This window comes from Equus asinus, chromosome 26 (assembly GCF_041296235.1).
Source record: "Equus asinus isolate D_3611 breed Donkey chromosome 26, EquAss-T2T_v2, whole genome shotgun sequence".
In the NCBI taxonomy this organism is placed as follows: domain Eukaryota; kingdom Metazoa; phylum Chordata; class Mammalia; order Perissodactyla; family Equidae; genus Equus; species Equus asinus.
Window position 1 is genome coordinate 27,922,196 of NC_091815.1, and position 11,599 is coordinate 27,933,794.

Sequence of the window (11,599 nt, forward strand, 5' to 3'; positions counted from 1 at the left end):
GTATGAAACTGTGGGACTGGTGGAGATGATCAAACGAGTGAGTGAAAGTGGAGGAGAGAGGAGGACTTGGACCTGAGCTTTGGGCCCTTCAGCATTTTAAGTCAGGGACACGAGGAAGGGTGATACTTTAGTGGGGTTACATTTTCTGTTTGGGGGTAGTCATACCCCATTTAGGTGGCTACACTTTCTATAGGGCGGGTCATACCATTTCTTTTTTTTTCTCCCCAAGCCCCCAGTACATGGTTGTATATCCCAGTTGTAAGTTGTTCTAGTTTTTCTATGTGAGGTGCCCCTGCCACAGCATGGCAACTGACAGACGGGTCCTGTGGTTCCATGACCGGGAAGCGAACCCGGGTTGCTGAAGCAGTGAGCACAGAACTTTAAGCACTAGGCCATCAGGGCTGGCTCTGTATTATTTCTAAGGGAACTACAATGTTCACAGAGTAGTCATGGTTCATTATTGCTCATGGGGGTGATGGGTAGGTTGTGATTGTCATTTTTATTGTCCACACAGTTTCCTTTCCAGGAGTGAAGTCTGTGAAGTGTTGTGACTTCTGTGGGGACAGGTTCTGTGCATGCCTTAGCCTGACAACAATAGGATAAATGTTATCTGTGTCAGGACAGTGAACTGGAACAAGAACTACTAGGTCCATGGGAGTGAGGGTGTTCCCACTGTCCAGACAGAGTTGTTTTTTCCGTGGAGCGTTACACTGTTCATTGCAGGCATGTCTTAGGTCTGTGGGAGGCTGTGCCTTTCACTAGCCCCAGGGCTATTTGTGGAGGCTTTCCATAGTGAATTGGGTGGTGGGGGGAGTGGTCCCGTTGTTCACTGTGGTTGACATAGCCTTGGTTGGATGGCATGTATTCAAGGAATGACCAGTGGTGATGAAGTTTCTATCACAAGTTCACAATATCTGGGTGTTTCATACAGTAATGGTGGGGTTCACTTTCCCTGGGGGTGACTCTCGGTATTCTCGAGGTGACTGAACTATCCAAGAGGGTCCTCGCTTCTGTGGTGGAACACACAGATCCCTGAAGGGTTACAATTCCTGTGGACAGGTCTTCACAAATCACTGGAGGTCACACTGGCCAGGGGACATTTTCACCAGGGATTCCCATTCTCTGTGGGTGGTTCCGACTCTCCCATGAGGTATGCCCACCATCCACAATTGTATTTCATAGAAACAGTGGGATTGAGTTATCCAACTGGGTCAGGGTGGGATTATGCCATTAACAGGCAATTTCACACTGTCAGTGCCGTGTGTTTGTCTGCAGTTGGAGTCTGTAGGGTGAGGGGTGTTTACGTTATCCATAGGGTATATAGTTCATTCTGCCAATAATTACTGCCAATATTTATTGTGTACTTACTTCATATCCCTGAATTCTCACAACCAGCCGGTTTCGTAGGGTCTATTAATATCCCCATTTTACAGATGAGGAAGCTGAGGCTCAAAGAGGTAAACTCACTTGCTCTATGTCACAGACAGGAAGTAGCAGTTAGGGTTGCAACCTAGGTCTCTGTCTTGTTGGTGGGAGTGTGGGGTTCACTGAGGCTGTTACAGACCTATTATCTTTAAAACTTCGCATCGTCTTTTTTCGAGGGGGGACAGTAAAGGCAGTAGTAAAGCATAGTGGTTAAGGGTGGTGGTTTCAGATTGCATAGATCTGGGTTCGAATCCTAGCTCCAACACTTCCTGGCTGTAGGACTTTTGCAGACTGATTTCCCCTCTGAGCCTCACTTTCTTAATCTGTAAATGGGGGTAACAATAGTTATTCCCCTCCTTGGGATTTTGTGAGGATCAAATGAGAAGATGCTCCAGACAATGCTTGGCCCAGCGCCTGGCACATCATGAGCACTAGGAATTCGGGAGCTGTTATAACAATGATGATGATTATTATTGCTGGACCACACTGCTCCCAGAGGGTTACAATATCTGTGGGGGAGCTGCACTGTCCGTAGGCAAGGTTACATAATTCCCTGGGGGGGGGGGAGGTGACGCTTCCCTGGAGGCCTTGGTCTCCCCGAGGAGGAGGCTTGACACTTCTTCTGAGGCACTGGTGAGGGACTGCTCTAAGGCGGTTAGGAACCCAGCAACAGAGTCTGGCCTTGAAGCCCTAAGAACCCAGAGCCTGATCCTATAGGCCTTCCCTTTCTGTGGCCTGTTTGTCTCTCCCTGCCCATCTTCTAGGTTTCAGTCTCTCTGAGCATCCCTGCCCCCTACATTCCCCTCCTTTGGTACCTCAAAGTCTTTTTTGAGACTCTGTCTCCAGGCTGGGCCTGTGATTAGAATTGCTTCTATTTTTCCCTCTACTCCACTGCCGGCTCCTGCTGGCCATCAGATCAGCACTGACTTCCTGTTTCCCCAAGCCTCAGGCTCCATCCATTTCTCCCGACTGCGGAGGATGGAGACTTAACACTGGCCCACGCGTTGGCCTTCATCCTTAAGCTCTGCCTTCCTCTCTCCCGGCGACCCCCCAGTGCCTCTTGGGAGCACATTTGTTCAGACTTTGGTCGCCCCCAGCATCCTGGTTCCACCTCCGGAACCCCCTGCCCTGCTAGTGTAGGTGGGGGTACCTCCGGCACCAGCTGTGTCCCCAGGACAGCTGCAGCCTGGGGATGGAAGGGGGCTCCCAAATGCATTCTCTCTGGTCACTTCCTCCCCAGCTGGGATTGGGGCTATCTGGAAGGCCAAAACCCCATCCCGGGAGAAGCGGAGGGCACAGCCGCCTCTCCATTTCCGATGCTGGGAAATGCTTCCCACCCATTCCACCCCACCCCTGGACAGCTGCCCCCTTTCAGGCTCAGGGTTGGTGGGGGCAGGGTAAGGCCAAGCTGAGAAACATTGTGGTCTTGATCATCCTCCAAGGTCCTGACCCCGCGCCCCCTGCAAAGAAGATTCTGCCTCCTCCCCAAAGGTCCATGCATCCTCCCTACAAAAGTTTCTGACCCTCCTCAGAAGGTCCCCCTCCCCTCTTACAGACTCCCAAAAGAAACTCTGGATCCCAAAGGGGGCAGGAGAGGAGGAGGGGCGGCAGGTCGCGAGTGCCGAGGACTCAAGCTATCTTCAGACTTGGAGCCTCCGAGAAGGGTCATGACCTCCGGGACCCCATCCCACCCCCGCCCCCTCCTTCCTTCCTCCCCCGTCGCGCGGCCCCTTTAAGCCTAGAGCCGGCCGGTCCTCAGTGGCTGTACGCCGGCAAGTGTGTGTGTGAGTGCTCGGGGAGGGGGCGGGCGCAGTGTCTCCATGGCGACGCGGCGGTGACGTCGCCGGCCGGGGGGCGTGGGCGTCCCGGCCCCGGAGTGCGATATTAACCCGGGAGGCGGCGGCGGGGAGGGGAGAGGCTCTGAGAGGCGAGGCCGGGTGAAGCGGCGAGGGCGGCCCGACGGGCGCGGGACGGGACGGGGCAGCGCGGGCGCCGGGAGCTGCGGCCCGGAGTCGGGGCGCCTCGCCCCGGGCCCCCCAGCATGAAGACCCCGGCGGACACAGGTGGGGGCAGGGGCAGCACGTGTGGGGGAGACTTGTTGCCCCGGGAAACCAGGCAGAGAAACTTTGGGGGGTCAGAAGCGTTCTGGGGGAGCCCGAGTGATCCCCAGTTCCGGGGGACCCCCAAGCACTCGAGACCTGTTGCTTCTCGCGGCGCGAGCGGGGGTGCTGCATGGGACCCCCAATTTCTGGCTCTGGGCGGAGTGGTGTGGGTGCCGCGAGTCTTGGTCCTCTCCCTGCCTGGACCCCGAAAGCTGGGCTCTCCCCCACTCCCCGGATCACGGGGGTGGCGGGGTCCCTCCCCGCCGCTCTGTCACGTTGCACTCTGGGGGCCGGGACGTGTGCGGGGCGTGGGGGGGGGGGGGCCTGTCCACGGGGCCCGCTATTCCCGGTTCCGCGCTGCGCGGTCCGGCCCGTGACCTTCACCGCGGCGTGTGCCCCGCACCGGCTTAGAGGGGATACGGGATGGCTTCTGGGAGGAGGACGTGAGTGGGGAGCCTGGGACTCGGGGTCCGGGCTGCACCGCCCCTCCCCCGCCCGTCTCCGCCGGCTCCTCGCTCCCCCGCCCGCGCCGAGTCGCAAAGTTCCAAAGCGCAGCCCGAACGTTCGAAAAAGGAACTTTTTGTTTCCGACCTTAGAACGCGCGGCTTTAAGGTGGCTCTGGGGAGACCTGGGTACCCTCCTCCCGCGCCGCCGGGGGCCGGGGGTTGAGGAGGGTGGGGAAGGTTGGGGGGACGCAGAGGCTTCCCCCTCGCCCCCCCCCCCCCATCCAGCTCTTTTCTTTCAACTGCCCGTCTTTTTCCTTCTCTCTTCCCCGCCAACTTGCTCCTCCTTAAGGGGCCGAGGTTCCCCTCCCCCCCCTCGGTCGGCGGGCGGGGGGCAGCGGGATTAACCCCCCTCCCACTCGGACTTTCCCCCCTCCCCTCCCCTCCCCCGCCGCCCCCGGGCTCGCGCGGGCTGGACTTTGCGCCCGAGCGCGCTGGGGGGAGGGGTCCCAGCCGCCCCCTGCCCGTCTACCCCGTCGGAATCCGGCCCGGGGCGGGGACGGGGGAGGGGGAAGGGGGCCGGGCGCCGCTGTTCAAACTTGTTTCCTTCCCCCGGCGGCTGCCGCGACTAGGGCTCCGATGTGCGGGTGTGTGCCCCGACCGGCCCACCCACCCCGCCCTCCCGCTCGGCGGGTGGGGGCGGCTCTTAAAGGGCTCGGAGCGGAGCTCCAGCGCCTTGGGATTGGGGCCGAGGAGGGGGGCTGGGGGTGGGGCAGGGGTGCGGAGTGCTGTAGGGTCAGTCACGTGCGAGCCACATACTCTCCGGCTCCCACAGGCTCCAGGGCCGCCGGGCCTTGGGGGCAGCAGGAGCCTCCCCTCGCCCGAGGAGGGGGCCGAAGCGCCCAGACAACCCCGCCTCATTTTCCCTCCCTGCTATAGGCCTTCGTCTGGTGGGACCGGCTGGGCCGCTCCCCCAACCCTGTCTTGGGGCCGAGCTGTGTGTGGGTTCCCCGGCTGAGGGAAGGGGCGGGTGCCTGGAATGGCCTCCCGATCGGTCCATCGGTGCGCTGGTCCGTCTGTCTCCTGGCCGGCCACTGTGCGCCCCTCCATCCGATCCTCCATCCCGGCCCCTGTCTCCTTTGCCGCGGCTGTTTCCCACTTCCTGTTTTCTTCCCGGCTCTGGCGCCACCGAGGGCTGCCTGGAGTGGGGGAGGTAGTGAGGCCCCCCAGGAGGCCAGCATGTTCTTCCTCTACCGCCACTCCTCCCTTCCGACCCCCGTAGTCCCTTAAAAAAAGTTTGGGCAGTCATGTGAATTTGGGGGCTGCCCAGGAGTTTTGCCCCCCCAGGCTTCCATAGTCTGTCTGGGAGAATCCCTACCCTGCCTCTGTGGGACCCAGGTGTGTCTTCTGGGACCCCGCCATCCCAGCTCTTCCTGTCTGTCTGCTGCCACCTCTCCACCCTGTCTCGCAATGTTCTGAGCCCCTCTTTCAGTGTCAGCTGCACTCTCCCTGCCTCACTCTCTCTCCATGCTCCAGAGGTCCTGCACCCCCAGGCTTTCTTGGTGCAGGCCCGGTGGTTCCGTTTTAAGCACGTGGACCCATGCACAACACACGCTCACACACACTCCCCTTGCCCGTGCCTGGCTCCTGGCTCTAAGGCCTGGGGAACAGAGCCCCATTGAGACACCCTGACGTCACCCCCCCTTCCTTCTCCCCCCAAAGCCAGGAACAGGCCCTCAAGTATGCCATGTCCGATGAGGAAAGGGAAAGCCAGCATCGGGTGGGCCTGAGAGTGGGGAGGGTCCCTGCCAGGAGTGGGGGCCAGATAGGAGGGGGGTTGCTCAGGGACCAGGCTTAACACCGGAGCCTGGGACAGCCCCAGAATGCAGCTCCGGGCCTTTCCAGAGCCCCCCACCTCCCTTCCCAGTTCCCTTTGTGTTGTATGTAGTCTCTCTCACTCCTTCTCTTCTGCAAAGTTTATTTTTAGCCTCCTGCTCCCCCGCTCCCAGGACTGTCGCTGCACACACGTTGCTTGGTTACCGGGACAAGGAGGCTGGGGCGGGTGGGCTGGGAAGGGTGGCTTTAATTTTGGGGGGAGGGTGGAAGTGAGTACACCCCCCAACCCCAGACTCACGTCTCAGGGACTTCGCCCCCCTCCTGGGTGTGAGAGCCAGATTGGGGTGTAGGTGGGAGGAGCATGGAGCTTGGTGCCCTGAGGGGGGCCTGGAGCTTTTTGGCGGGGATTGGAGGGTACATGGAGCTGGTGGTTTGGTCATTCGGGTTCCCAAGGGCCTCTGGGCCTTGAACAAGACCCTGAGATCTGGGTTCTTTAGCAGGGTGAGGATATTGGGGTGAACACTTGGATTCCCAAGAGAAGGATGGGGCTGTGGATGCTGGGGTCCACCAAAGGCGTTGTCAGGGGCTGTCACTTCTGAATGGAGCAGGGGCTGCTGATGCAGGACTCTCGCTCTGTGACCAGCTGGAGGTCATATCCCTGGATCCCTGAGGGGCTGGTTTGAGGCTGGGATTTCTGAATGGGGCAGGGACTAGGTGGGGAATGCTGGCTATCCCGGTCTCCTCGAGGCCTGGGGTCATGGAGCTGGGTCCCTGTGGGTGGGTCAGTTCTGGATTTAGAGGGGGTGGTCCCTGTGAGAGAAGGAACTGCTGATCCACTGTGTCCCCAAGGGAAAGGATCCCCTGCTGGATTCCAGGCTGGGGTGGAGTCTTTGGGGCTGCCTCGGCTATGCCCCAGGCTTGGTTGGTACCTGCTTGAGCTGAGGCTTGAGCCAGGGCCAGGGGAGGGAGGCTGACCCGTGCAGCCTGAGTGAGACTGTGACCCCACCCATCTTGAGCTGTCCACCTTGGCCTTCTCCCTTTAGTGGCATCAGGGCCCCTGCCCTGCCTCCCCCTCCTTCTCTTCCTCCCTTTCCCTCCTCCCACCCCTCCATTACCGGCTGCCTAGTGCTGAATTATTGATGGCCCCTGATTACCCGGGGGTTTGGGAAATGACAACAACCGCAGCCCCCCCATTTCTCCCCCCTAGGCTGCCCACCTCCTCCAGGGACCCGCCAGCCCACCACCAACCTCTACCCAAGGTTAATGCTGGGGGTGGGTAGGCAGGTGGGCAGGGAAGAAGCTGTGGATGGGAAGGCAGAAATGGGAACAGGCTGCAGCCGTGCCTGTTCAATCTCCAGGCCTGGGCTGGGGCCCTCCAGCCAGGTCAGGCCCACATGCCTGGGTCTGGGGAGGGTAGTGCAGCCCAGAGGGTCCAGGGCTTAGGGGGGGCCTCTCTCAGACAGTCTGGGTTTCACTCTCCAGGGAAGACAGAAGCCTCTGTGTGTGCAAGCGCTGACCTCATCGTCAACCAGCCACCCCACCCCTCCTGGTCCTTTTAAGAAAAAAAAAAATCCTCCTCTCGGGTCCCGGGGTGGGAGCAAGGGCTCTGGTGGGTCTTGGGAGGGAGACAGTGTGTGTTCCTAGGAAGGGGCTAGAGGAGCTGGGGGGTGGGTATGGCTGGCCCTGAATGGGAGTGGGGGGGTTCTGGGGGGGCTCGCCCCAACCCGTCTGGCCACGTGTGCCCCTTCCTGCCCCTCCCCCACTGGCAGCCCTGCCTGCCCGCCGGCCTGGCTTGGTGCCTGGCCCCCTGGCACTGGCCCCGGGACCCGCCGCCGACGGTTTCCTGTTTCTCCCGGTGTCGCTGGAGCAGGCTGCAGCTTCCCCTCCCCCCAGCTCCTGTCTAGCCCCCTCACACACACACAGACACACACTGTCTCCATCTAACCAGGTCCTGACTTGGCTGAGGGAAGAAGGATTTCCCCACGTTGAGGGTAGGGTAGGAAGTGGACCCTGGGATGGGACCCGGAGCCCCGGACTTGGCATCCTGACTCGCCGCCACTCCCCTGCTCCTGTCCCCAGGGTTTGCCTTCCCAGATTGGGCCTACAAGCCGGAGTCCTCCCCTGGCTCGAGGCAGATCCAGCTGTGGCACTTTATCCTGGAGCTGCTGCGGAAGGAAGAATACCAGGGTGTCATCGCCTGGCAGGGGGACTACGGGGAATTCGTCATCAAGGACCCCGATGAAGTGGCTCGGCTCTGGGGTGTCCGCAAGTGCAAGCCCCAGATGAATTATGACAAGCTGAGCCGGGCCCTGCGGTGAGGAGGGCAGAGGCCCCTGGGCAGATGTGGGCAGCCCCCACTGGTTCGAGAGCCCTTGACCCATGGCAGTAGTCTTTGGGTTTGATTCCTGGCTCTGCCAAATCATAGCTATGTGACTTTGGGCAAGTCCTAACCCTTCTCTGCCCATGTGTCACACAGAGGTGTCCTGAAGAGAGAATACAGTCATGGGTGTGGCCTCTTGTCTGGCCCTAGACCTGAGGGGAGGGCTGGTCCCCACCCTCTGGGCACTTGATTTCTTTCATGTGGTCCATGTTTCACAGTCACTCTTTGTGAGCAGCACCTAACGTGTCAAGGTATGGGGTCTAGCCGTGGGTCCTGTGTGACTGACCACCCAATGATGTTTCTACACCCACAGCTATTACTACAACAAACGCATTCTCCACAAGACCAAGGGGAAACGGTTCACCTACAAGTTCAACTTCAATAAACTGGTGCTGGTTAATTACCCTTTCATCGATGTGGGGTTGGCTGGTGAGTACCGGGGCTGGTGGGCATGACTTTGGAGGGGGGAGAGGGTCTGGTCAGTTTGTATTCCAGGGTAGGCCAGTGACCTTGACACCATGTCTGCCCTTTCTTGCCAGGGGGTGCGGTGCCCCAGAGTGCCCCGCCAGTGCCATCGGGTGGCAGCCACTTCCGCTTCCCTCCCTCAACGCCCTCCGAGGTGCTGTCCCCCACCGAGGACCCCCGATCGCCACCGGCCTGTTCTTCGTCCTCATCCTCCCTCTTCTCGGCTGTGGTGGCCCGACGCCTGGGCCGAGGCTCTGTCAGTGACTGTAGTGATGGCACATCAGAGCTGGAGGAGCCACTGGGAGAGGACCCCCGGGCCCGACCACCAGGCCCTCCGGAGCTGGGTGCCTTCCGTGGGCCCCCACTGGCCCGCCTGCCCCATGACCCTGGCGTCTTCCGTGTCTACCCCCGGCCTCGGGGTGGCCCTGAACCCCTCAGCCCCTTCCCTGTGTCTCCTCTAGCCGGGCCTGGCTCCCTGCTACCCCCTCAGCTCTCACCAGCTCTGCCCATGACGCCCACCCATCTGGCCTACACTCCCTCGCCCACGCTGAGCCCTATGTACCCCAGTGGCGGCGGGGGCCCCAGCGGCTCAGGGGGAGGCTCCCACTTCTCCTTCAGCCCTGAGGACATGAAACGGTACCTGCAGGCCCACACCCAAAGCGTCTACAACTACCACCTCAGCCCCCGCGCCTTCCTGCACTACCCTGGGCTGGTGGTGCCCCAGCCCCAGCGCCCTGACAAGTGCCCGCTGCCACCCATGGCACCTGAGACCCCACCAGTCCCTTCCTCGGCCTCGTCTTCCTCTTCCTGTTCTTCCTCCCCATTCAAGTTTAAGCTCCAGCCACCTCCGCTGGGACGGCGGCAGCGGGCAGCTGGGGAGAAGGCTCCGGCAGGCGCTGACAAGAGCAGTGGCATTGGCATTGGCGGTGGTGGCAGCGCAGGCGGGCTGCCTGAGGGGGCGGGGGCACTGGCCCCACCACCACCGCCGCCACAGATCAAGGTGGAGCCTATCTCAGAAGGCGAGTCAGAGGAGGTAGAGGTGACTGACATCAGTGATGAGGATGAGGAAGATGGGGAGGTGTTCAAGACGCCTCGTGCCCCACCTGCGCCCCCCAAGCCTGAGCCCGGCGAGGCACCCGGGGCAGCCCAGTGCATGCCTCTCAAGCTGCGCTTTAAACGGCGCTGGAGTGAAGACTGTCGCCTGGAGGGGGGTGGGGGCCCTACTGGGGCACTTGAGGATGAGGGCGAGGACAAGAAGGTGCGTGGGGAGGGGCCCGGGGAGGCCGGGGGGCCCCTCACCCCGAGGCGGGTGAGCTCCGACCTCCAGCACGCTACAGCCCAGCTCTCTCTGGAGCATCGAGATTCCTGAGGGCTGTGGGCAGGGGACCCCCGTTCCCCCCACCCCCATGCTTCTTTTGCTGCCTTAACCCCCCATGTCCTGGAGGTGAGGGCAGCTCTCTAGTCTCTTCCCTGCCTCCTCCCTTTCCCCTCCCTGTGTTTTGTACAAAACTTTTAATTTTTTTTTTTAATGGTGAGGGTGGGTGGGTACCCAGGGCTGGGGGCTGTCCCCTGTCTCTGTGGGTTTCTAAGCTCCGGGCAAAGTGGTGGTGGGGGGAGGGAGGGGGGCATTAAGGGGGCCACCTCCATTCTGGGGAATTTATATTTGAACTGAGGCTCGGGCCTCAATGCCCAGGAACTTTTTTATTACAATCGCTTAGGAAGTAAAGCCTTGTCTCCCTCCCTGTTCTCTGCCTCCTGTACCTCTCCCTCTCCACCCCCGGCCACCCTCAGCCCCAATTCTGCCTTCCCTGCCCCTCCAGGGGCCACGAGTGCCTGGGTTTCTCATACCCCACAGGGTTGCAGCAGGGGAGGGAGGGACATTTTATGATGAACCAAAAATTCCATGTCGGGTGGGGGGGGGTGGGGGGCGGAAGAGGTTGAGGGGTGCCGCCCATGGCCACAAATCTCTACAAGTGCCTGCTATCCCTCTCCCACTGCCCACCCCAGCACTGGTCCAACCCCTTCACCCCCAGCTGCTCCTAAGACTAGCCCATAGGCGGGGGGGTGGGGGGGGTGGGAAGGGGGTGCCCTGAAACCAAACTGGAAGCTCCCTCTGCCTCCTAGCTGGGGCCCCTGGGGTGGGGGTCTGTGGTCAAGCCTTATTCTGTATTGGGGATGGAGGGTGGGTGGGGAGGGAAGTTGGGGGGCTGCTGGAGAATGTATTCAAAACAATAAAACTTTGGACCTTTGGATGTGGTCATCTGTCCTGGGTGTTGGGTGCAGCCACTGCAGGGCCACAATCTTTGCTTGATTCTGAAGGACGGGCCCTGGCTGGCCCCTCAGTGGGTCTATGGCCAGAGAGCTTAACCCCATCAGAATGGGGCACATCCAAGCATGGGAAATAATCTCTGGCTCTCGGGAGCCTATAGCCCACGGGGCCTGATGAGTAAGGTCTCAGGCATACTCTTGCCTCTGACTGCTCCCCTATTCCCTGCGGATCTGCTTGTCCCTGGAAGCACTTTTGACTCTTCACCACCATGTCATTGTCCTTGCTCTTCTGATCGCCTGCAGTGCCTTTCCTCTCTGGCTGTGTGAATTCCCCAGGCTCTGGTGAAGCTCTGGAGCTCCTTTTGCACCACCTGTGGTGTCCTGCCACACATCACTCTCCTTAGGACCTTCTGAGTTAATCTGGGAGTCCTTTGGCAACAGGCCTGCAGTGTCTCTTGAAATGTAGACTTTGCAAGGTGCCTTTGTGGTCTTCCCGTCAAACCATGGGAACACCATCTGCCAGCAAGTTGAGAAGGGACTGGCTTAATCTCAGTTGCTATTGATTGACCTACTGTGTGCCAAGTACCCAGTACCTAGTTAGGAACTGCAGTGCTCTCCGACATCCAGCAACCAAGGCCCTAAGCCCAGCCAGGACTTTAAATGAGGTTTGTTCTTGAAGC

General features: G+C 60.4%; 1 protein-coding gene across 1 annotated transcript; it reads left to right on the plus strand.

The window, feature by feature from the left end:
• The first annotated feature begins 3,316 nt into the window (after positions 1–3,316).
• Positions 3,317–10,903, plus strand: ERF (ETS2 repressor factor). The gene is made up of 4 exons (XM_044760335.2): positions 3,317–3,488; positions 7,886–8,120; positions 8,500–8,615; positions 8,726–10,903. The coding sequence occupies exons 1-4, from the start codon at positions 3,467–3,469 to the stop codon at positions 10,018–10,020; spliced, it is 1,668 nt and encodes a 555-aa protein (XP_044616270.1). The 5' UTR covers positions 3,317–3,466; the 3' UTR covers positions 10,021–10,903.
• Positions 10,904–11,599: the final 696 nt, after the last annotated feature.